Source organism: Ptychodera flava, chromosome 14, assembly GCF_041260155.1.
Source record: "Ptychodera flava strain L36383 chromosome 14, AS_Pfla_20210202, whole genome shotgun sequence".
Taxonomy (NCBI): domain Eukaryota; kingdom Metazoa; phylum Hemichordata; class Enteropneusta; family Ptychoderidae; genus Ptychodera; species Ptychodera flava.
This window is the reverse complement of record NC_091941.1, coordinates 7,174,891-7,200,821: the sequence shown is the minus strand read 5'-3', so window position 1 is coordinate 7,200,821 and position 25,931 is coordinate 7,174,891. Positions and strand designations below refer to the sequence as shown.

Here is a 25,931-nt window from a genome sequence, read left to right as displayed (position 1 = left end):
TATTAACAGAGGGACATGTATACTTCAGATAATTGAAACTTATACCGAAAAACATGAGCATTTTTAGCCCACATCTGGTATATGCATTGTTTTGGGACTTTTACCTAAATATATATTAATTTGATTACACTCTGAGAATTGAGGAAAGTATTTACATTTTTTTGAGATGACGAAGCTACCTTTAGGTTGCCTAATTTTCCTGCAGGCTATTACTGGCACATTCATATTACATCATGTAAATGGTAGACATATTGTCCTCAGACTATGTTGAGCTCAAAGTTTGCCAATATTATCATAATGCAAGTACTTTCAAGTTTGCAAAACAAGTTTCACATGGTCACATGGTTTTGTGGTCATACGGCCATTTACGGAAACCTGCGAAAACCATGAAATAATATCAAGAAATAATCTTCACTGGAACCAACAGATCATTTTAGTTCAAATTGACAAGTATGTTGTCAAAATCTTTTGCCAATTTGTTGCATGACCTTGTATCACCCGACCTACTTTCACAGATCTCAAAACTACAAGGGCTACAGGTTTGTCCTCTGTTGGATGCTGACCTGTATGGCATCAAACTTTCCTCCAAAATTTTGGATGACCTTGGATGACCTGTTATCTACTTTCATGTATCTCAAAAACAACAAGAGCTAGAGGTTTCGATGCTTATGTCGACAAATGGTATGACTGCAAACAATGAACACACCCATGGTGAACCAATGGCCAGACCTCAAACAGTGGTCACATACATGAAATCATGACTGGGACAAAGGAAAAACAATTGAGATTCGAATTACTACATTTCTATTGCATGATTATTTAATTTTATTTATTTGAATAAAACAATATGTGGGTGAAACTAAGAGGGGAACATAGAGAGCATCATCAAGCAACAGATCTTTCAGTCTAATATCCCTGTTGAATGTTCCTTCTTCAATACTTCTTTGATGAGTGAGACTTGGAACGGAGGAGAATACAAGTATCTCCTGCCATGGAAATGATCCGGTGAACTTTGGGATATCGAGGTTTGGGGCATATATTACAGCTACTTCAATGCCATTGGTAGTGGCAGTAACCACTGACAAATCATCACATGTACGTGTCATCTTCTTGGCATCTTTGGTACTGGTGACTATTGGAGTGAATCTTCCACAGTGGAGAAGTTGTATCATTGTCAGTCTCACATGGTTTCCCTTTAGTGGATTATTCCCTCTTCTCCAGTTTCACAATGGGAGCTTGGTGCGCCAAGCCTTCTCTCAATGCTCTTGTCTTGGTTGCAACTTCTGCAGCGTCTTTGATGTCCTGCGCAAGGTTTCAGTAGGCTGCATGAGTGACCTCTATGTGTGACATTGATGATGCTGGGGATTTCTCGAGTTCGGGTTTCATCTGATACACCATTGTCACCATCGACTTCCTGGACTTTGTTGCTAATAGAGCCTGAAGTGATACTTTTGATCTCTTCAAGTTTCCATTCAATCTTCTGTTGAAGACGGATGATTTCAGTGGTAAACCATCATAATTTGAGAAAAGCCGTCTTTCAGGCCCAGCGCCACCAGCTGTTCTTGACAATACCTTGTTGATGAAGACTGATGTAACTGAGTGCAGGTGGTCAGAGAAGGTGATCCTGGCAGCACCATTGATAGAAGAGGCTTTGAGCTTCTTTGCTGTGACTATGTACTTGTTCCCCTGTTTGATGGCTTCCCTGAAGTCACCAATAGTGATCCTTCTCATGACCTCAGACCTCTGGGTTGTGTCGAGGGTAAGGCTCACCATGATATAACTCCTCATCAAGGCAAAATGTGTTACTGGAATTATGACAGTGCCGTCATTCACACAGTGTCACGTGAGCTTATGTCGCGGCGATGTCTATATGGGTGTCTGTCTGTCCGTTGGCGCGATATTTCAAGAATGGCTGATAGAATTGGAATGAAATAGATTATAAAGTTTCTGCTCGGGAATAACTAGAACTAATTAGTTTTTTGTGGGCGTGGTTTGCATATTTTAGACTTACTTGCATAATGATAATTTCAGAAAAAACGAATATACTCTGCACGAAAATTGATCAGATTTACTTCAAATGTTGATCACACTAGGGGATATATCAGTCGTGAAAGATATTAGAGGTTGTCATGAAAGTCGATCTCTAATTTGCATATTTGATGACTTTCAAAATTGGCAACATACATTTGGTAGGGATATATATTTGGATGGCATGACTAGAGTTGATGAAACTTGCCATTTACATTGAAGATACTGTGACATAATATTCATGAAAAGTAGCATTTTGGGATCAGCTACTTACTCATTTTGCATGCATATTTAATGAACTTTCTTCATTAAGGATATATATCTGGATTGACTTGATTACGAAAGTCACTATGTATCAATGATACTATGATATTAGTGAGATTCATTTAGCATTTTGAGATCAGCTACTAATTTGCATATTTAATGAACTTTCCTAATTAGGATTACATATCTTGATTGTCTCCACCAAAGTCTATAAAACTTGCAATGTGTATTGAAGATACTATGCTGAAACAGTAATAAAAGTAATTTTGCATTTTTATATCGGCTTATCAGTGATTTGCATATTTAATAAACTTTTTAACTAGAGAGATGTATCTGGATCAACTTGACAAAAATTGATAAACCTTGGTACATATGTTAAAGATACCACAACATAACAATAACAAAGTCATTTGGCATGTTTTCACCATCTCATACAAATCTGCATCTCTAATGAACTTTCCTAATTTGGGATAAATATCTGGATTGACGCGACCAACGTTGGTGAAACTTGCTATGTATATTGATGACACTGTGATATAACAGTAACGAAAGTCGTTTTGCATTTTTACATCAATTATTGATGAGGGTCATAATCAGGGTTTGCATATTCATGACTTCCTCAATCAAATTAACTGGAAGGGTAAAAGTACTTTGCAGATTTATGTGACAAATTTATTGTACTAGTGAAAAACATTCTGCATTTTAAGCTTATCTGTAATTTGCAGATTTAATTGAGCATCACGATAATCTTTAATGACTTGACCAAAGGCAAACATACATGATGCAATGGTATGACAGCAGTGAAAGAAATTTATCTCTTTTAATCTCTACTATTTACTAATTTGCATACTAAAATACTGTCAATTGAAATTATTCATGAATATTGTTTGTGATGTTGATTATACCAACTTCAATGAAATGAAACACTTATAGAAATATTAACAGAGGGACATGTATATTTCAGACAATTGAAACTTATACTGAAACACATGAGCATTTTTAGCCCACATCTGGAATATGCATTGTTTTGGGACTTTTATCTAAATATATGTTCATCTGATTACACTCTGAGAATTGAGGAAAGTATTTACATTTTTTTGAGATGACGAAGCTACCTTAGGTTGCCTAATTTTCCTGCAGGTTATTACTGCCACATTCATATTACATCATGTAAATGGTAGACATATTGTCCTCAGACTATGTTGAGCTCAAAGTTTGCCAATATTATCATAATGCAAGTACTTTCAAGTTTGCAAAACAAGTTTCACGTGGTCACATGGTTTTGTGGTCATACTGCCATTTACGGAAACCTGCGAAAACCATGAAATAATATCAAGAAATAATCTTCACTGGAACCAACAGATCATTTTACTTCAAATTGACAAGTATGTTGTCAAAATCTTTTGCCAATTTGTTGCATGACCTTGTATCACTCGACCTACTTTCACAGATCTCAAAAACTACAAGGGCTACAGGTTTGTCCTCTGTTGGATTCTGACCTGTATGGCATCAAACTTTCCTCCAAAATTTTGGACGCCCTTGGATGACCTGTTATCTACTTTCATGTATCTCAAAAACAACAAGGGCTAGAGGTTTCAATGCTTATGTCAACAAATGGCATGACTGCAAACAATGAACACACCCATGGTGAACCAACGGCCATACCTCAAACAGTGGTCACATACATGAAATCATGACTGGGACAAAGGAAAAACAATTGAGATTCGGATTACTACATTTCTATTGCATGATTATTTAATTTTATTTATTTGAATAAAACAATACGTGGGTGAAACTGAGAGGGGAACATAGAGAGCATCATCAAGCAACAGATCTTTCAGTCTAATATCCCTGTTGAATGTTCCTTCTTCAATACTTCTTTGATGAGTGAGACTTGGAACGGAGGAGAATACAAGTATCTCCTGCCATGGAAATGATCTGGTGAACTTTAGGATATCGAGGTTTGGGGCATATATTACAGCTACTTCAATGCCATTGGTAGTGGCAGTAACCACTGACAAATCATCACGTGTGTCATCTTCTTGGCATCTTTGGTACTGGTGACTATTGGAGTGAATCTTCCACAGTGGAGAAGTTGTATCATTGTCAGTCTCACATGGTTTCCCCTTAGCGGATTTTTCCCTCTTCTCCAGTTTCACAATGGGAGCCTGGTGCGCCAAGCCTTCTCTCAATGCTCTTGTCTTGGTTGCAACTTCTGCAGCGTCTTTGATGTCCTGCGCAAGGTTTCAGTAGGCTGCATGAGTGACCTCTCTGTGTGACATTGATGATGCTGGGGATTTCTCGAGTTCGGGTTTCATATGATACACCATTGTCACCACCGACTTCCTGGACTTTGTTGCTAATAGAGCCTGAAGTGATACTTTTGATCTCTTCAAGTTTCCATTCAATCTTCTGTTGAAGACGGATGATTTCAGTGGTAAACCATCATAATTTGAGAAAAGATGTCTTTCAGGCCCAGCGCCACCAGCTGTTCTTGACAATACCTTGTTGATGAAGACTGATGTAACTGAGTGCAGGTGATCAGAGAAAGTGATCCTGGCAGCACCATTGATAGAAGAGGTTTTGAGCTTCTTTGCTGTGACTATGTACTTGTTCCCCTGTTTGATGGCTTCCCTGAAGTCACCAATAGTGATCCTTCTCATGACCTCAGACCTCTGGGTTGTGTCGAGGGTAAGGCTCACCATGATATAACTCCTCATCAAGGCAAAATGTGTTACTGGAATTATGACAGTGCCGTCATTCACCTGCTGGTAATGGGCTACCAGCTTTATAACTTTCTTTGATTGTTCACTGTTGGAGTATTGTAATACCTCCTTTGGCATTATCATTTCATGCATTTGCTCATCCTGGTAATTGGCCTTACACTGCTGTCCTCCCTTTCTGAAGCTAGAGCGCCAAATGACGACAGTGTTTCTCATCTCCTTGGTGTTAGTAATAACAGGTTTGGGTTGGGCATCCTGGAAGCTGTAAAACATGCTCACAGAGTAGAGATAGCTTCTGACTGTGGTCAGTCGCATGGTCTCAAACATCTTCTGTACCAGGTTCTCCACCATCTTCCTGTCGCCAAGACATTCAACCTTGCCAGTTAACATGTTGATCATCTGTTTCACCTGGTCAGAATGCTGAGTTGCCAATTCCCTAGGGCATATTCCTCCCTCTAAACTGGTAAGGTATCTATTGAACTTCTCCAGCTGATCTTCTGTTTCTCTGGAAATGCTGGATGAAGCACCCTGACTTTGTGGAGCAGCTATGGGTCTATCCTTTTCTGTAATCTTTCTTTTCTTCAGGGGGTTGAAGGGTTTGGTGAAGCTCTCTGAAAACTGCTGCTTCTTTGATGAAGATAGCTGACCTTGTTCTGGCATTTTCTTTGACTTGCTACCCGCCATCATCCTCTTCCTACGGGATTCTTGTCGGCACTTAACTGCTGATTCAAGGACATACCATTTATATAGGTCACTCTGAGGGTCTAGCTTATGCTTATTGATCAAGTGTTTATCAATGCGTTTGATCACTGCATCACAATCCAACGGACACTCTTTGAATGGTCTGCCTTTGTCCTTTTTTTCATGGATTCTCTTCTTCTTGGAGTAGGATGTTACCTTCACAAGGGCTGCCAAGTCATCATATTTGTGCAACTTGACTAGATGGCGCTTCAAATGCACAACCTTGGCCTTGCATCCAGGCTCAATGCAAGCTCTTTTTGATTTGAGGCGGCCCACCCTCTTGTCTGCATTCTTCATGTTCTTCTTCTTTTTGGGTTTGTAGCTGCTCCCACAGGACATTTCTTCAACACCAGACTCGTATGTGTTGCAACTACCTTCGTTGGATGACTTCATCCTGAATAATGAAAATAATACACAATTATACAGTCTCAGTGATTTGTAATGCCAGAAGTTTTGACTACAAGTCTGACCTCCTGCTAGACAATGTTTCAACTTTTACAGAGCAATGAATTCTCTGTGATCAACATTACCGCTCAGCTGATAATTACACCTGACAGTGTTGGCAAACAAAAGCCCTTCAACTGCCGCTTTACAAAGCCTCTTCTTACTTGTAATATCATGAGGGCTATGCAAAGCGGCAATCGAAATGCCTGTGTTGGTAACTCAATCTTGACTACAACAGTTCAACCAGGAACAGCAGCAGGATCAGTTCAAGGTGTACAACTTAGCAGTCCCGATGTTGAATATTTTGACTGGCATCACAGCTAGTTGAAGACATGACAACTTCCTGTCACCAAATAAAATTATTTAAATTAATCTTGTGAAATATCTAGCATTTATTTGCTCCCTTTTCACAGTAATAAGGTAGGCAAGGAGCGCACTTGGATTGTATCAGAGTGATAGACATCAGGGTACGCATTGAAAATGATCAACCTAATATTTTAATTTTGTCACCAGGGTAGTTGTAAGGGGATGCTGCAATGGTGGCCTTTCATTTCTATCAGAAATACATCCAGAAAAACTACAGGGATGGGCTGATTCATGATTCAGTCACAATGTGCCAGAGATGTAACAATCCATGAGTCTAATCAGCCTAATCATAATGTTCTGAGGATAATGCTTACACGAATTTCTAGATGTAATGATCACTCATCTTGTGCTCTGCCCCTCCATGGCAAAGACCATGCCTATACTCAAATAGGAAAATGATACATTGAAAATCACATTGCAGTCGCAAATCCCCACTTGCAGTTTTGAAAGGTGAACAAAATACTGCAGAGAGTTATCTTAATTAAATGAAAATAGGCAGGTTTCTATAATAACAAACATTTACGATGTTTGAAAGTGCCATCTACACAAGGGTATTTACCAATTTCTCAGAATTTTACCAACCTGTTCGTTTCTAAAAGGACCAACATGAAGAAACGTTTCAAAATTTATTATTAGCCTAATTTCTATTTTCTATTTGACTGAATAAAATGGAATATTGACTGGCCGCAGTGTACAATAGATTGCCTAAGTCTACAGTGCCTGTGTTTCAACCTTTCCTCATATTTCCTCTGTGTCAGGTTTGTGCCTTTAGCTGTTTTCAGAGATTAAGCACATTGTGAGTGTACTGTATTATTATTATTATTATTATTATTATTATACATTTTAAAAATTGGAGAATGGGGAGGCTCCAAAGATTTTCGTGTCAACAGAGGGGGACTCTGAAAGTTTGGGCTAACATTGGGGAGGGGGCTCAAAAACGAACAAAATATTCTCTTCCATCCACCCCTCCTCCGTCGTGAATTGTGCTCGTTCCCTAAGTCTCTCCCAAGACCACTCGCAAGCGCATTTCAGGGTATAGCTAGGTGACGGCTCCCTCACAACCCTCGGCCAACCCCTTAAATAATAGTACAGTCTGTGGGTAGCTCAGGCTAGGCCATCAGGCCATAAGTATATTGCAACCCACCTCCGAGCTCAAACATTATCTCTGTCCTGTGGAGGAGCAGGGCGGAAAATAACAGTCTTTCTCACCTTCACAAATCCCATGTGAAATGTCCGTAAGGGTGTGAGGCAAAGGCTTCCTTTGCTCAGAACGTACACCCAGCGCGCAGCGCACGAGAGAACATCGTAGTGCCTAAATGTTTTAGTTTGCTTTTAGTGACATGGTCGTAGTCGTGTCAAACAAGATCTAAACCACGGTCTTTTCACGAGATCACCAACGGTGTCGCGGCGTCACATGATACACGTATTAAGGCCGATTGGCGCGCCGATAAAGTAAATTGGAATGACCTGTCAGGCTGTCTGATTAGGTGTACTGGAGTATATAACTGCTGTTGTGCCAAATATGGAAAGTAAAAATTACAAGAAGGATGACAGTCGATGTCACGTCCCCATTCATCCATCATCCTCCACCTCGGGAAACATTTGCGGCAGGAAGCGTCCCTTACCCACAAGCGCTCGTTCGCCACTGCAACCTAAGATTACAGTGGCGGACAGATCGAGTACAGGATGAGCAGAAAATCGATCGAGCTAACAGACTACCCAGCGAACGGGCCCCTGTGCTCGTATCTACGCAAGGCGATTCAGAATGGCTTTCTTTGTTTTTCTTCATTCCAAACATGAGCATAAGCTTATCACATTACTTTTTGCAGGATTCGTTTGCTCTGAAAATGCACGTGAACATGATCGATTGCACCATTTGTCTCGTGCTCCAATAAATGATAGCGCTGTCACGGGTTGACAAAATGCAATGCATGTGTTTTTCTAATTGAATTGAAACACTAAGGCGTGGGATCACCCCACTTTTTAACTATAAAATAAAAACAATCACGGAAAGTTCAAACTAAGACTGATACCATCTTATGTAATGCACTGAAATGAAACTTGGCCTAATTACCGTGGACGCAAAAGACAGTTCTCCGCACTGTGTAAACTACTGTTTGAAATTTCTCTCTTCTGTTTGAAATTTCTTTCTACTGTTTAAAATAAATTTTAAAATTCTCTCTTCTGTTTAAATTTCGCTACTGTTTGAAATTTCTCTACTGTTTAAAATTTCGTTCCACTGTTAAAAAAAATTCTCTACTGTTTAAAATGTTATTTTAAAAATTGTGACACAGATATCCCTAAGCTTGAAAACTATCTTTAAGCAGCTAGAATTGAGATAGAAGAATTTCCGTTTGAAACGCACATCAGAAACAACATGACTCGAGCAGAAAAACCTGCTCTGAATAATCTATATATAAAAACAAACATCACAATCAAGGCCTTCGATAAAGAAAGCGGCATAGCAATTGTGAACACGACAGATTACACTGAAGAAAGTAACAGACAGAAATTTTAAACAGAGGAGAGAAATTCAAACAGTAGAGAGAAATTCAAACACTAGACAAATTTCAAACAAAAGAGAGAAATTTTAAACAGTGGAACAAAATTTCAAACAGTGCGGAGAATTGTTTTCGTCCACGGTACCACAGGAGCATTTTAAGTTATTCCGGTACAAAATACAATGTATTTCCAGGGTTCGATCATGAAAGCGTCAATTTCGGTTGCCTTGGTTTTTTTATGCTTTCCGTCCTACAAACTTTATTTTTCCTGTGCCAGCCCCCCCCCCTTATGTGTACCAATCCACTATGCTTTCCTGGCTAAAATGAAAAACCCCAAGATAGCCTGAACGGCTAGCGGTTAGATATTCACTCAGTAAGTGCGCAGGTATATCGGTACATGAAAAGTAGTTTATAGGCCACAACTTGTTTCTTTCAGGACAATATTGTGGTTCAAAACATGAAAGGATGAAGAATTTGTTATCGGCTCGGCACTTGGAAAGTTTTAAAAAAAGCTGCCTACCAATCCCAAAATACTTATTCATGTTGTAAAGAAGAGACATTTTGCTTTAGCATCGGCTTAAGGAAAAAGGGTTCCAATTTAACCTAAAGCATAGTGCCTCAAATCATAGCATGACTGTGCCTGAGGCTTCACTAGTGGCCACCTGGCCGGGACCCGCACAAATATGATCAATAGCGCTCGTACCGGTATCTTCAAGTTGTGATTATATATGTGATATTTCAAATAAGAACTGTACTTTTTTATCAACGGTCTCCTATCTTTAACTGGAGCCCCTGATCACTTGACCACACACTACTGTCACTGTTAGTTTGTAAACACTGCCTAAGGGGCCGTGGATAATTAAAACATGCGCACAGTAAACGAAACTATGAAAAATACATGACACCCCTTTGCAGTTTTCAAATTTAAGGTGACCCCCCCCCCCCCCCGGATTTTGCCGGCCCACCTCCGGCCGTAATAACTGAACGCTCCCTAAAATCAATCTCTGTTCAGTGCCAACTCAAACTCAACTCAACAATGACGCAACCAATAGATGAATTGAAACAGTGTATCCAAAATGATTGTTACGTTATCTTACTCGTGCACTGATTCACATGAATGTCTCCTTTGCAAGCGCAAAGACCTATGCCAATTTTCCGACCTACTCCGCCACAGGTCGGAGCGCGGAGATCATGTCTGAGCTTTGCTGCGGATCCGTAGCCCTACCACTCCCTTTGCATAACGGATCCGCAGCAAGTCTGAGCTCGGAGGTGGGTTGCAATACCCTTCTCCATCAGGCCGGGGCATGGCACTTGAGAAGGTCAAGATCATGCTTGGCACAAACAACAAATCATGACATGAGAATGGGGCTACAACTCACCCATATGCACATGGAGTATTCAGTGCGTATAGGTAGCAACTCCATGCACCTGCTGAGGACTCACTGCTCAGACTTACCCGCAAAAAATACGATCACGAGGGTAAACTTGCGCTGTCCCCAACGCTGAAAATGAAGCTCCTTGGCGTCAGCTTCAGACTCATATCCGACGAATACCGATGTGACCACAGTCTGCTTGTGATTGGATACACATAAACATTATAATGAGCTGATTTAATTAAAGAGCTGATGAAAACTTACAACATGTAAGGGACGATTCAGAATTTACTTCCAGGGGGAGGGTGGAGGATTTTCTATTTTCTCGGTGATTTTTTTCCATGGCCCCCCCTAGTAAATTATAGAAAAAATCTATGGCCCCCCCCCTAATCTTTCCTGGTTTTTTTTCCATGGCCCCCCTAATATATACATGCATGCTTATACATTATAGACATATCCAGTCTAACAAGTTGCAGGAACTGTAGTGAACATTTAATCGATGATATAACAAATCATTTCAGGGTTATGTGACCATAAAAAGAATGATTTGCAGGGACTGCAAGTGGCACACTTTTGGAAAGGGTAGCAATAAACAAATCTGGTTGTAAATTTCTGAAGAAAAAAGATATATGTAGACGTATGATAAGGTACATAAAGTACTTGAATATGTTACATAAGGTACTTGAAGATACCGGTACGGTAGATATATGTAGTCATATGTAGACGTAGCTCTGCATGGCAGGGCACCACATGTGGTGGGAGGCCGTGTAACGCCGGTAACACACAGCCCTGCCATGCAGAGCTAATGTAGACGCAGGGCGGAATAGAATACAGGTGACTGTGGTGAAGCTGACGTTGTACCTACGGTCACTCAGAATCATTTTCATTTGACTCCTGAAGCTGAATGTGTGAACACGGTCGTTTGGTGGGCTATTCAGCTCTGGGACTATTCGCCCCATAGACGAGTGTACAGAAGCGAGAAACAACCCGCTTCTGTACACGGGGTCCAGACACTTCGCACCAAAACCAGTTCGCCCCACACAACTTCGTCCCAAAACCATTTCGCACCAAAACCACCTCGTCCCAAGTACTACCTCGTCCAACGCCACTTCGCCCCAAGAACCACCTCGTACAAAAACCACGTCACTAAAGTATACTTCCGTCAACTCGTCCTAAAGCAGGCTAAAACGTCGATGCCACGAATCATAACGTTGTTTTTACCTACAACTTGGCTACCACGAACCATTTATTCTTCCATGAAACCATACGGTATATTAGAAAAAAAAGAAACACGCAAACTACTAAATTGTACATTTCAGCACAGGCGCTCCTTATAGCTGGGTAGTCTGCTAAGTAGATCGATTTTAAGATCGATCTATTGATCCCGTAGTCGATATGCCCGCCACTGCAACCTAAATACTCACAACCAGAGTATTTAGGTTGCAGTGGCGGGCATATCGACTACGGGATATCAATAGATCGATCTTAAAATCGATCTACTTAGCAGACTACCCAGTCTAAGGAGCGCCTGTGCATTTCAGGTACGTGCGCGTATTGCACGATGCGATGTCATTTTCTCGAAATATGTGCAATTTCAAGATTTCAGTCCTGGGATGATAGAAAGGTGATTATAACTTCACTGGCAGTGGTTGGTTATTTTCAGCTTTTAACGGTTAGCGATAAATTGGGGAGTGAAGTGGCATTGTTTTTTGGGCGCAATGGTTTTGGGCGACGTTATTTTTGGGGCGAAGAGGTTTTATAGTACGAGGTTGTTTTGGTGCGAAGTGGTTTTGGTGCGAAATGGTATGGGACGAGATGGTATTGTGCGAAGTGGTTTTGGTGCGAAGTGTCTGGGAACCCTTTACACTCGTCTATGGGGCGAATAGTCCCAGAGCTGAATAGCCCACGAGGGACTGTGATGACGCTACCTTTATGTTCTCCTATCGGAAAGCACGCTTTCGCAAACAGCTAGGTCAAAGTTCACCAGCGACGGACCGAACGCTATAATATCCAGCAAGATACGCCTAGGGCCTACCTTATCTATATGGGTAAAGTCAGCTCTGTAGATGGGCACGTGATAAAGGTATATCCACACTGTGATATATCGTTCGACAAGGAACAAAGCCATGGCATTGGCAAATAGAGTTGCATTGATTACTGGGGCGGCAGACGGCATTGGGAAAGCGATAGCTACAAGGTTACTGGAAAAGGGGATAAAGGTAGGCATTTACCATACAATAAGTGATTGTATGTAATCTTCTTGCGGCTGCGGATACGGGATAGCTAACCGATGTCGAGATAATATTCTCGAAAATACACTCGAAAATTTTAAGGGGCTGTCAAGTGAAAAACTGGGCGCGCCTATGATGCACTGATGGTTTAACATGGGCCTGACACACACAGTAAATGTGCCGCGGTTTTTGAAAGTATTCTTGGCGCGCGCTGAGAGGCTGTGTCGAGGTTCATTCATACGTTCGATACTCTATATGCAGTATAGGGGATCCCCTCTATTGTCTATGGGTACACAGGAGGCGAAGGCCCCTCTAACGTGGTACATGTACCAGTGTTTCAGCCAGCGTGCGGCATTGCGACATTTGACGCAATTTTTTTGGTTTTGTCCCCATAAAATAATCTTTGTGGGTCACCATGACGCAACATACGTAAGCCATAATTTACTCGATATTCCCGGTACGAGAAACAATAAGAGAGACTGGTCACGTCGATGCCAACAAACATGTAACTAAGATACAGAGTGACTGGCACGTGCACTATAGAACAATGTTACAATTTTTATATTTGTGAAAATGTGATTGGCGGCATCGTTTTCATGGCATTTTAGAAGTTTATGCGCATACCACGTGGTAGCAATAACTAAATGATACCGAACGTTTCACGTGGAACACGTAGATCGATATCGATGCCAGTCATGTCTGGAAAACAGAAACGAATCACTTCGTTTTTCGATGGCGCTCCAAGGCCACAACGCCGGGCTGCTCCGACTGATACCGGTTGCAGTGAGAGTATTTCCGACCCGGGTGAGCCGACTCCGACGTCTATATCTGAGCCTGTGTCTAAAAAGAAACGACCCGAGCGAAAATTCAACGAAACGTGGCTTCAGAGACCCCAATATTCGCGATGGTTGGAACATCATCCCGATGGTAAAGGCATGTTGTGTCGGCTTTGTAAAGACACTGGTAAACAAAACCCATTCACTGATGAAAAGACAGGAGGATGCTCAAATTTCCGCACATCGACACTGGATCGACATATACAAAGTTTTGATCATAAGAAAGCCATGCAAGAAATTTCTCTTCGCAAAGATTTACAAGTTGCCGTGACACGTGCTCTTACCGATAAAGAAGAGGCAATTCTCACGGCCATGCGTACAGTCTACTGGCTGGCTAAGGAAGATGTGTCTACCAGGAAATATTCGTCACTACTAAACTTGTTGGAACTACAAGGCGTATCTAGCCTACAACACCTCAACTGTGGTGATAATGCCACGTACGTATCATGGCAAACTGCGGATGAAATGCAGGATGCGATCGCATCTATAATCAGATCCAAGATTGAAGCACAGTTACGGGGCAGCGAGTTTGTGAGTGTCCTGACAGACGAAAGCACTGACATTTCAGTGACAAAAAAATTGGTTGTTTACGTACGTCTCATGGATGAAAACTTTTTGCCGAAAACGTGCTATGTTGGAAATGTTAGCGTGAAGGACGGTACAGCTCTGGTCATCACAAACGCGCTGAAAGACATGCTACTTGAGACTCGAATAATTGAGGCACGACAACTCGTAGGGTTCGGTAGCGACGGAGCCAGCGTTATGAGGGGCAAGATTAACGGTGTCGCTGCACAATTACGTCGGGACGTAAATCCGTTTCTCCTCAGTGTACATTGTGTTGCACATAGACTCGCCCTTTGCACTAGCCAAGCGGCAAATTCAGTCGAATACCTGAAAAAATATCAACAAGTGTTGACGGACATTTTCTATTTCTTCAAGCGCTCAGCAGTCCGTGTAGAAGCCGTCAAGTCTGTTCAGACTATACTCGACGATCCACAGTTAAAGTACAAAGAAGTACACGAAGTGAGATGGTTCTCATTTTATTCTGCGCTTGAAACGATTTATCGTACGTTCGGTTCACTCGTAACTTATTTTGAATCGGTTTCAAGAACCAACCCGGCAGCGAAAGGCATCATGAACAAAATGACGCAGTTTGAATTCGTTGCGACAATGAATTTGCTGATGGACATAATCCCGATACTGACGCAGCTAAGCCTAGCATTTCAGAAGTCGGACATCGACATTGCCATGGTACAAGTAGCGGTCCAGGGAACAATTACGCAGATAAAATCTGTTGCCGATGATGGCGGAAAGTTTAGCAAGGAATTCGAATCTCTGCATGGCACCAGTAAAGAGTTCAGTTACAGCGGTCATCAAATAAAGGTTACATCAAAGCAAACAAGCCATTTCGAGAGCATCAAGAAGCCTTCATAGCTAATATCCTGGATAATATTGAGGAGCGCTTTCCGACAGAAACAACTGACGTCATTTCCGCTTTTGCCGTACTGGCTCTACGTCCAATTCTTTTCTTGGCAAGGAAGAATTGGAATCGTACGGGGTGGACGAAATAGACTCTTTAATCACCCAGTTTGGAACCGACCGCAAGGCAGGTGATAACTCTACAGTTCCAGCACTTATCAACGCTGAAGCTACGAAGAATGAGTGGAGCCAATTAAAGCATTTAGTGATCCAACAAAAATACCCACGAGACAAGATGTCCACTTTGTGGAAATTACTGCACGATTACCACGCAGAGCAGTTTCCGAACCTGATGAAGCTTGCCAGCATCGCGCTTGTATTGCCAGTTCAAACAGCTGACTGCGAACGGGGGTTTTCGATACAGAACAGGATTAAAACGAAATCCCGGAATCGACTGCAGCCAAACCGTGTCGATGTTTTGTCACTCATATCGGGTGAAGGGCCGCCGATCCGAGAATTTCCGTTCAGAGAAGCAAGAATGTGTGGAAAACGACGAAGGAAAGAAGAATGTTTCACAAAAGAAAGTGAAAACCTGTTTATGTATTGACAAGTATCAGACTGTGTAACTTTTCACGTAAAAAATACACTTAACAGTAAAATTTCGGTCGAAAACCCAAATGATATATATACAAACTGCGGCTTTGATCTCTGCTCATGATGTTTTTACGCAGTGGCATTCTGATCACCGCGGGGAGTCTAAGAACAGACAATATTTTACACATTTAAACGAATCGAGTGGTAGCCTAAATCAAACTTCGATGTGACATGGTAATTGTTTTTCACCGCGGACCTAATTACCCCGTTTTCAGAACAGTATCAGTATCGCACTGTTTTCTCATAATAGGCATTGAAACTTTGTTCTAAGTGTGTGTCAGTTCTCAATTGCGTTTGGCACAACACCAGTGGCTTATGTACCGGTATGTACTTACCTGTATGTACTCACCTGACTCTGCTTACAGTATTGAACGCCAAATAAAGTACCAAAGTCATGATGACACACAATGACACTGTACTGTTTATTTTATTGAAATACAGTATGTCCCTCAAAATTCAAAATGTCCCTCATTTCAACTCAGTATGGGTCACTGTGTCCCCATGCCATCAAAAGCTGGCTGAAACACTGATGTACATGAGGAAGTTCCTTCTCCAGCTAAACAGGGGCCTACTACATTATGTCATGTCACGGCTAAACCAGCTTGACAATGTACTTCCGGGTTCATTGACCTGCTGTGAAGCACATGAACATCGTATCCTACTAAATATCTACCCATGGAGGTAGAAGCTACCTCCATGATCTCACCAAGAAGACATTTTTTTTGTAATAAATAATAGACTAAGTACTATTTATACGCTGATTGTGGTGTTACCGGTTCAGTTTTTATCTCCGGCTGACTTTGTCCCCGCACGTGCTTCGCCGGGAATAGCTCGGCAGCTCTGTTGCCGATTTGGACCCTCGTCGATCAAAGCTATTTTTACTATTGTATATGCAGTGTTATATAACGTTATGTTGAATTTCTATTGTATTAAAATATCATGTTATACGTTTAAGAAGTGATAAAAGGTTTTAAACGGGAGAAAATCTGCCCATTTGGTCACGACTATCGATTCTGTATTGACAAATACATTTTCAGTAAATGGACGTACTTGTGCAGGGGCATTCGTGGAGTTTGACTGGACATAAGCTATTTGCCGAAATGTCAGCATTTTTGTGACTGCGCAATTTTTCGACGCCTGCAAGTCTAAATATGACAGAAACTGACATCTAAAGACATCCGTATGACAGACTGTATAAAATGCGTAACTTTCCAAAGTTGTACCTTACGATTACCATGCTAACACAGTGTTTCAGCCAGCTTTTGATGGCATGGGGACACAGTGACCCATACTGAGTTGAAATGAGGGACATTTTGAATTTTTGAGGGACATACTGTATTTCAATAAAATAAACAGTACAGTGTCATTGTGTGTCATCATGACTTTGGTACTTTATTTGGCGTTCAATACTGTAAGCAGAGTCAGGTGAGTACATACAGGTAAGTACATACCGGTACATAAGCCACTGGTGTTGTGCCAAACGCAATTGAGAACTGACACACACTTAGAACAAAGTTTCAATGCCTATTATGAGAAAACAGTGCGATACTGATACTGTTCTGAAAACGGGGTAATTAGGTCCGCGGTGAAAAACAATTACCATGTCACATCGAAGTTTGATTTAGGGCTACCACTCGATTCGTTTAAATGTGTAAAATATTGTCTGTTCTTAGACTCCCCGCGGTGATTGGAATGCCACTGCGTAAAAACATCATGAGCAGAGATCAAAGCCGCAGTTTGTATATATATCATTTGGGTTTTCGACCGAAATTTTACTGTTAAGTGTATTTTTTACGTGAAAAGTTACACAGTCTGATACTTGTCAATACATAAACAGGTTTTCACTTTCTTTTGTGAAACATTCTTCTTTCCTTCGTCGTTTTCCACACATTCATTGCTTCTCTGAACGGAAATTCTTGGATCGGCGGCCCTTCACCCGATATGAGTGACAAAACATCGACACGGTTTGGCTGCAGTCGATTCCGGGATTTCGTTTTAATCCTGTTCTGTATCGAAAACCCCCGTTCGCAGTCAGCTGTTTGAACTGGCAATACAAGCGCGATGCTGGCAAGCTTCATCAGGTTCGGAAACTGCTCTGCGTGGTAATCGTGCAGTAATTTCCACAAAGTGGACATCTTGTCTCGTGGGTATTTTTGTTGGATCACTAAATGCTTTAATTGGCTCCACTCATTCTTCGTAGCTTCAGCGTTGATAAGTGCTGGAACTGTAGAGTTATCACCTGCCTTGCGGTCGGTTCCAAACTGGGTGATTAAAGAGTCTATTTCGTCCACCCCGTACGATTCCAATTCTTCCTTGCCAAGAAAAGAAATTGGACGTAGAGCCAGTACGGCAAAAGCGGAAATGACGTCAGTTGTTTCTGTCGGAAAGCGCTCCTCAATATTATCCAGGATATTAGCTATGAAGTCTTCTTGATGCTCTCGAAATGGCTTGTTTGCTTTGATGTAACCTTTATTTGATGACCGCTGTAACTGAACTCTTTACTGGTGCCATGCAGAGATTCGAATTCCTTGCTAAACTTTCCGCCATCATCGGCAACAGATTTTATCTGCGTAATTGTTCCCTGGACCGCTACTTGTACCATGGCAATGTCGATGTCCGACTTCTGAAATGCTAGGCTTAGCTGCGTCAGTATCGGGATTATGTCCATCAGCAAATTCATTGTCGCAACGAATTCAAACTGCGTCATTTTGTTCATGATGCCTTTCGCTGCCGGGTTGGTTCTTGAAACCGATTCAAAATAAGTTACGAGTGAACCGAACGTACGATAAATCGTTTCAAGCGCAGAATAAATGAGAACCATCTCACTTCGTGTACTTCTTTGTACTTTAACTGTGGATCGTCGAGTATAGTCTGAACAGACTTGACGGCTTCTACACGGACTGCTGAGCGCTTGAAGAAATAGAAAATGTCCGTCAACACTTGTTGATATTTTTCAGGTATTCGACTGAATTGCCGCTTGGCTAGTGCAAAGGGCGAGTCTATGTGCAACACAATGTACACTGAGGAGAAACGGATTTACGTCCCGACGTAATTGTGCAGCGACACCGTTAATCTTGCCCCTCATAACGCTGGCTCCGTCGCTACCGAACCCTACGAGTTGTCGTGCCTCAATTATTCGAGTCTCAAGTAGCATGTCTTTCAGCGCGTTTGTGATGACCAGAGCTGTACCGTCCTTCACGCTAACATTTCCAACATAGCACGTTTTCGGCAAAAAGTTTTCATCCATGAGACGTACGTAAACAACCAATTTTTTGTCACTGAAATGTCAGTGCTTTCGTCTGTCAGGACACTCACAAACTCGCTGCCCCGTAACTGTGCTTCAATCTTGGATCTGATTATAGATGCGATCGCATCCTGCATTTCATCCGCAGTTTGCCATGATACGTACGTGGCATTATCACCACAGTTGAGGTGTTGTAGGCTAGATACGCCTTGTAGTTCCAACAAGTTTAGTAGTGACGAATATTTCCTGGTAGACACATCTTCCTTAGCCAGCCAGTAGACTGTACGCATGGCCGTGAGAATTGCCTCTTCTTTATCGGTAAGAGCACGTGTCACGGCAACTTGTAAATCTTTGCGAAGAGAAATTTCTTGCATGGCTTTCTTATGATCAAAACTTTGTATATGTCGATCCAGTGTCGATGTGCGGAAATTTGAGCATCCTCCTGTCTTTTCATCAGTGAATGGTTTTGTTTACCAGTGTCTTTACAAAGCCGACACAACATGCCTTTACCATCGGGATGATGTTCCAACCATCGCGAATATTGGGGTCTCTGAAGCCACGTTTCGTTGAATTTTCGCTCGGGTCGTTTCTTTTTAGACACAGGCTCAGATATAGACGTCGGAGTCGGCTCACCCGGGTCGGAAATACTCTCACTGCAACCGGTATCAGTCGGAGCAGCCCGGCGTTGTGGCCTTGGAGCGCCATCGAAAAACGAAGTGATTCGTTTCTGTTTTCCAGACATGACTGGGCATCGATATCGATCTACGTGTTCCCACGTGAAACGTTCGGTATCATTTAGTTATTGCTACCACGTGGTATGCGCATAAACTTCTAAAATGCCATGAAAACGATGCCGCCAATCACATTTTCACAAATATAAAAATTGTAACATTGTTCTATAGTGCACGTGCCAGTCACTCTGTATCTTAGTTACATGTTTGTTGGCATCGACGTGACCAGTCTCTTTATTGTTTCTCGTACCAGGAATATCGAGTAAATTATGGCTTACGTATGTTGCGTCATGGTGACCCACAAAGATTATTTTATGGGGACAAAACCAAAAAAATTGCGTCAAATGTCGCAATGCCGCACGCTGGCTGAAACACTGAAGAAATATAATTTTATATCAAATATGAAAGATATGAATATATATAGCCTATAGGACACCCCAACCTATGATGAGATGCGACTTAAAAATCATATACCAAACGAGAAAATAAAAACAGCTATAGAAAGTGGCTTCAGGTTCCGATAGATATCTTGGCTTTTTTATGAATAGAAGCTACACGTAAGTTGGATCGTCATCACATGCGCGGGGATAAGATAAGCAAGGGATAAAAACGGCACTGCACAGTGTTCACACAACAATACGTACGCAACGGGTTGAACACAGGCAAAATAATTATAAAAACTGTGTCATAAACATATCTGAGCTATAGATTTTCGCGACTCAGTGGAAGCGATGAATATAATTGTGTTTATGCAAACTTGCGAGATTTCACCGCAAAACGATGTATTGTTTGTTGATAATTGGTCATAGATCAAGCTTGATATTTGAGCCGACATTTTACGAATATTAACTGGTAGACGTGGTAAAACTTGACAAATAGCGGATATCTAATTCTCAGAATAATGGATTTATTATGTACATTTATATACCTACTTTGTCTTTTATTACATTTTTTATTTGTTAACTTTCCTATATCAGCAGAAATTTTTATTGTATTTTATTTTTAAGATTCCTATTTGGGTTCAATTAAAGGCTTACTATTTCACTGCTACAGAAGTCCGTGAATCGAACGGTGGAGTTTTTAGACCAAGCTTTCTTTCACAAACAATGTCTATATCAACATCTCTGCTTCTGCAAAATTCAAATACGATGACAATTTTATTTCCAAACTTGTTAAGTAAAACTTATTACCCTAAACAACTTTCTATTTTGTCAAAATGAACATACCCATTGTACAATAAATTGCTACTTTTTATCGTTTCCCCCCATCTTCAAGGGTGTTGGTTTGATCGACATAAATGAAGATAAAGCCAAAGTAACAGTGAAAACATTGTCCAGTAGATTTGGCAATGAAAAGGTACTCTACGTACACGGTGATGTATCATCAAAAGATCAGTTTGAAGGTAGGTCACAGGGCTGGTCTATCCAGGGCTGATGGTATAGTTGGCTTTAACTTTACAGTTTACGGGGTTGAGGTCGACAGTCTGTATGTGACACGACTGAAACTTTATCTGAGTTCTTGTGCTGTTATGGTCATTTTTACTGTAATCGTAATCACCAAGTTGACATTGCAGGGGGAATTTTGGTTGATCATTGTTGTCACATGTCGTACCCATCATTTTGACTTTCTTTGCTGATGAAGAAGTTTTGTCATTGATCGCACTGATTAGTTTCTCCCAATATTATATGTTGCCTATTTGTGGGTATTTGTTAGTATGTGCAGTATATATGTTAAGCTTATATATATCATACAGTGCTTAGTGGTATAAACATTGTTTCATGTTATTTATGTACACACACAAACACTGAAACAGCACCACAAGCAAGCCTGACAACAGAAAAGGATTGTTTTCGCAATAGAAACTGGGACTGTATGTAATACTGAAGAATGGCTGGAAAAAATTAAAGAAATAGCCCAACATTCCCAATATCATGTAATATCACAGTAAATGGACCAACACTTATCTTGTTGTCTTGCCACGGCCTCATGAACAAATCTGTGTTTGCGAATCATTCATTTCAGGTGCCTTTGAGAAAATAAAGTCTCATTTTAATGGGCTTAATATCGTCTGCAACAACGCTGCCATTACTGATGAAATCAACTGGGATCACATGGTAGACGTCAATTTGGTGAGTCAGAAAGGAAAATGTTTTTCTGAATGATGCGATTTGCGCTTCATGGGATCGGTTTAGCCTTTTTGCCATTCAATGGGAAAATAAGATTTTTTTTTTCAAATTTGGTGCTCAGATTGATACTGATGGCCAACAGTTCACACAAATGATCTTTCCTTACATTGTGTTTGCATTTATATCAACTGAATTATGCTGTTCAAATGACTCAGTTTGTTTGAAAAGTTTGACATTATTTGGTCCCATGCATTTTAGTGAGTACATATTGAATATAACGGTAGTGACATTATTTTGTCCCATGCATTTTAGTGACATAAAGGTAGTACACGCCTCGAAATTGAAAAATTTGCACTTTTGCTCAAATGTCCCGCTTAGAACTTGAAACCTCGTCCTCTTGGAAACTCAAGATCAAAGTCAGAGTTACCGTGCAAAATTTTGTAAAAAAAACAAATTACCCGATATATACCGACATTTGAAATTCAAAATGGCCGCCATCACTGCATTAACTCTATTTTGAACTTCGAATTTTCGATGTCACAAAAACTGAGCCATGAGATATTTTATCCCATAAACTTCATAATGAGTCCCCACAAGTTAATTGTAGACCAAAGGGATATTGTAAAATTTTGAGAGTCCGAATGTATACACCCCCGAGGCACTTTCTTGTGTAAAACCGAAACGTATACCACAGTCCCTACATCGATGGCGGAATGAAAGCAAAACATCACGTAAATATCGAGCCATTGCTAGAACGCATAAGGAGGTGCATTTGTTATGGCCTGAATAATAAAGTCCGTGATTAACAAATTAAGTATAACACGATTTGAACTAATTTGGGATAATTGGATGGTGAAGTAAAGTCGATTTAATGTTCAAATGTAATCTTATCTGCTTTTCTTTTAACATTACACACCTGTTTTAAGGAGTAATTTGCAATATTTCAACATTCAGCTATAGGACACCTAACACATTTGATAAAATTTAAAAATATGAAAATCAGATTATCCCAAATTAGTTCCATTCGTGTTGTATCAGAAACTGTTAAGAAAACTATTTCATAATTGAGAGGCTAAGTGATTGAGGAAGCTATCAATTTTGTGTCGTAAAACTAGTGTCACTTCATGCCTGTTTGGGAAGTTTAGCTATTGTCAAAGATCTCGCAATTAATGAATCCTTGCTCCTTTGAGATTGTACTCTGTTGTATAACCTGCTGTGTTCATGGCGTCGTAAGTTACGGTACCTGTGTTGCAAATGTCAGCTTTTTGGAAGAAAATGAATTGAAATATTTCGGTTCCACCTCACTGTCCGTGTGAACTATCACAGCTGTGAGACCTAAAACGTATCAAAACACTGTGGCAAACGGAACCGTCATCAAAGCCTCTGTTAATGTAAAGATGTGGTTGTTTCATTGGCAGAAAGGTGTCATCCGAGGGACGTACCTGGCAGTGCAACACATGGGGACGCAAAATGGTGGTAGTGGTGGCGCTGTCGTCAATATAGCTTCAGTGAATGGTTTGTAATGCTTGCTTGTGTCTTTCCTAATGAAAATGTTCCGATCTGAGTGATCTAAAGTCACGATCAATATGAACCTTCCACTGATTAAACCTCAGCAGAATTGTTATTCGCCGTTTACTGTCCGGTAGAGACCAATTTAGGGTCATCAGTGTTACTGTCTCATTCGGAAGTAGTGTTTACAAATTTTCCTTTATCGTATAGCTTGTTATGGCCAAGGCAACGGTTGTCATGATTGTAAGATCGTAAACCCACGGGAAAGAATTTCTGTGATTTAATCAGTGTTATTTCCATTCCAGGTTTTCTACCGAATCGTATCGTGCCAACATATGCCGCCACCAAACACGGAATCGTTGGTTTTACTAGGAGCTCAGCGGTAAGATTTTACAACGCCCCGCCTTCTGATTGCTTTATCATTTATCGTAACTGTTAATATTGAACTAATCTAGTTGATGGTACTTGTATATACAAAACGACCTCACTGAACTGAGACAAAAACACCAGCCTGTAATTTATGTTACATTCCAAAACATACGAATTCCAGTTCATCGACGCTCTTGTTTCTCAGCCAGTCGAACACTTTCCTCAGAATCTACCTTAATGGTCCAGAACAACTTTTCTACCATAGTTTGCGTATACCCAACCTTCTGATAAATATGTTTATGGTTAATATCTGGGCAAATGACCAAATAATAGGACTATAATGAGCTATTTTGATGACTTCTTTCGTCGAGACCATTTGATATACATTTACATCGTGTTTTATGCCAATTAATTAATGCGGCCTTCGCGTGGGACACACCTCTAGCCCCCTTTCCATCTTAAAATTCGACAATTACGCAGTTGTAAGTGTTGAACGACTGTCTTTGTTTCTGATGTAGGAGGAACCATTGCTGAAAGAAAATGGCGTCCGTGTGAATGCTGTGTGTCCCGGCGTTGTCGATACGCAGATGATTATTGACATCGAGGAGAAAGGTTGCCGCTACAAAGAACTGTACGCAGAGCGAAAGGGTTTAGCCAGAAGAGTACCGTAAGTGACGGAGGAGAATGGTGGTGGTGTAAACAGCAGGGTTTGAGACCTAGAAAATCGTTTGCAAATTGCAAACATGAATAAAGTGCATCATAACAAACGATGACCGCATTTTACACCTGTAACTCTTAATAGGCCCCGATTGAGTGTAGGGTACGGAAGATGTCTCTATCATCTATGCTGAGAATAAACAATAGCTATGTACCGCGAAGTATAATATATTTATTTATTATTACGTATGAACTGACAAGTTACACCAAATCAAAATTATTTCATTAGCAAACAAAGGAAAAAAGACGTAGAGTGATGTCGGAATGATTTCTAGTGAAAGTTCTCTGTGGAGGACGATTCTGTCTCATGGAAGCACGGTCCGGTTCCGTGATCGGAGGAAAGTCTTCACTGAGTTCTGACAGGAGAACTATGTAGCATGAGAAAATGTAGAAGTGTTATCAGACTATCTGCTAAGAAATTGTACAGATGATGACGAAAGACAATGTAAAATCTATATACACACAAAATGTTCAGTACGAAGAATTCACACGAGCTGCAACGAGCGATTGCGTGCCTCTGCAGTTGTATTTGGTGGTCTTTCATTCCTTTGTGTGACCCGTCCTTTTCCTATACGGCCGTTACAATCTGCGGCTTTTGACGTAGTCTTTGCAATATTTGCTATGATAATGTGTATATCTATCAGCAGTCTTGATTCCATCGTTCTTTGATCACTACTATTATAACCGCTGACTTCTGATTGTTTCCAGTGAAGTTTAGGTTCTTCTCAGCTCCTTTACTGTTGTAGCTATACCGGTCTAATAAATCGTTGCGTTTGGCTTGACATCGTTTCTCAGGCTTGAAGGTCTCAACAATAGATAGCCAAATTTCGACTAGACAGTGAAAGGTCTCGACCCTCTTGTGACTTCAGTTGAATGGCGCGTGTGAGATTGTGTGGATACAAGAATGCATTTCCTGACACAAGGAGTCTGCAGTTCCCTTTTATGGTGATGAGCTAATACAAAGTATGCTTCAAGGATCCATTCAATTCATCATTTATATCTTACGTGGCATGATTCAGGAATGATCCCAGACAACTCATCTTCAATGGTCACAGACTCCTTTAATCGAGTGAATTTAGTCACAACAATATACTCTGACTAGTTTAACCTCATTATTTGTTTGTCGTGCACTTTTACCGACGTGACGTGTAGTCACCATAGTTTTGTGAAGTTACCACTAACGTTTGTTCTTCCATTAGGATTGCCAATGTTGTGGAAGCTACGATAAAATTCATCGAAGACTCCAGTTACAACGGAGTGACATGCGCCGTCGTTCCCGATGATCCGATGCTTGTTGTGGAACCGCCGAAGATTACCGTTATCTGATGACCGCGACGAGACCTGACTCTCCTCCTGCCATGACACAGAAAGGAATAGTTGGTCAGTCGTCATGGTAACAACTGAAAAGTGCTTTGTGCTGACACCGACTGAGAAAGTTATTGGGTTATGTAATACTTGGTTGGCCTGGAAACGAGATGTCGATGAGGTAGACACGCCTCCTCAAATATGATTAATGCGCTGAATTTGAAGAGTTGTCATATTTCAGATAATGGAATAAAGTATTCAATTTCACAAAGATTAACCCAAATGTTTGCACTAGATTTTATCAGCTGCTTCCGCATAATAATTCAGATTTCACAGACGAATACTTTGAC

General features: G+C 40.9%; 2 protein-coding genes across 3 annotated transcripts; one reads left to right on the top strand and one right to left on the bottom strand.

Moving 5' to 3' along the window:
• Positions 1–2,544: 2,544 nt before the first annotated feature.
• On the bottom strand, positions 2,545–10,645 carry LOC139149141 (uncharacterized). Of its 2 annotated transcripts, none has more exons than XM_070720710.1 (2): positions 10,447–10,617; positions 2,545–6,150 (listed from the first exon to the last, which is right to left on the bottom strand). In XM_070720710.1, exon 2 carries the CDS (start codon positions 6,147–6,149, stop codon positions 4,539–4,541), a length of 1,611 nt encoding a protein of 536 aa, XP_070576811.1. In that variant the 5' UTR covers position 6,150; positions 10,447–10,617; the 3' UTR covers positions 2,545–4,538. The 2 variants fall into 2 exon arrangements, with proteins under 2 accessions (XP_070576811.1, XP_070576810.1); XM_070720709.1 differs by having other exon boundaries at positions 2,546–6,150; positions 10,524–10,645.
• A 1,765-nt stretch (positions 10,646–12,410) lies between these two features.
• On the top strand, positions 12,411–25,858 carry LOC139149140 (15-hydroxyprostaglandin dehydrogenase [NAD(+)]-like). The gene is made up of 7 exons (XM_070720708.1): positions 12,411–12,659; positions 20,831–20,957; positions 21,578–21,684; positions 23,100–23,196; positions 23,496–23,572; positions 24,078–24,226; positions 25,476–25,858. Exons 1-7 carry the CDS (start codon positions 12,567–12,569, stop codon positions 25,600–25,602), a joined length of 777 nt encoding a protein of 258 aa, XP_070576809.1. The 5' UTR covers positions 12,411–12,566; the 3' UTR covers positions 25,603–25,858.
• Positions 25,859–25,931: the final 73 nt, after the last annotated feature.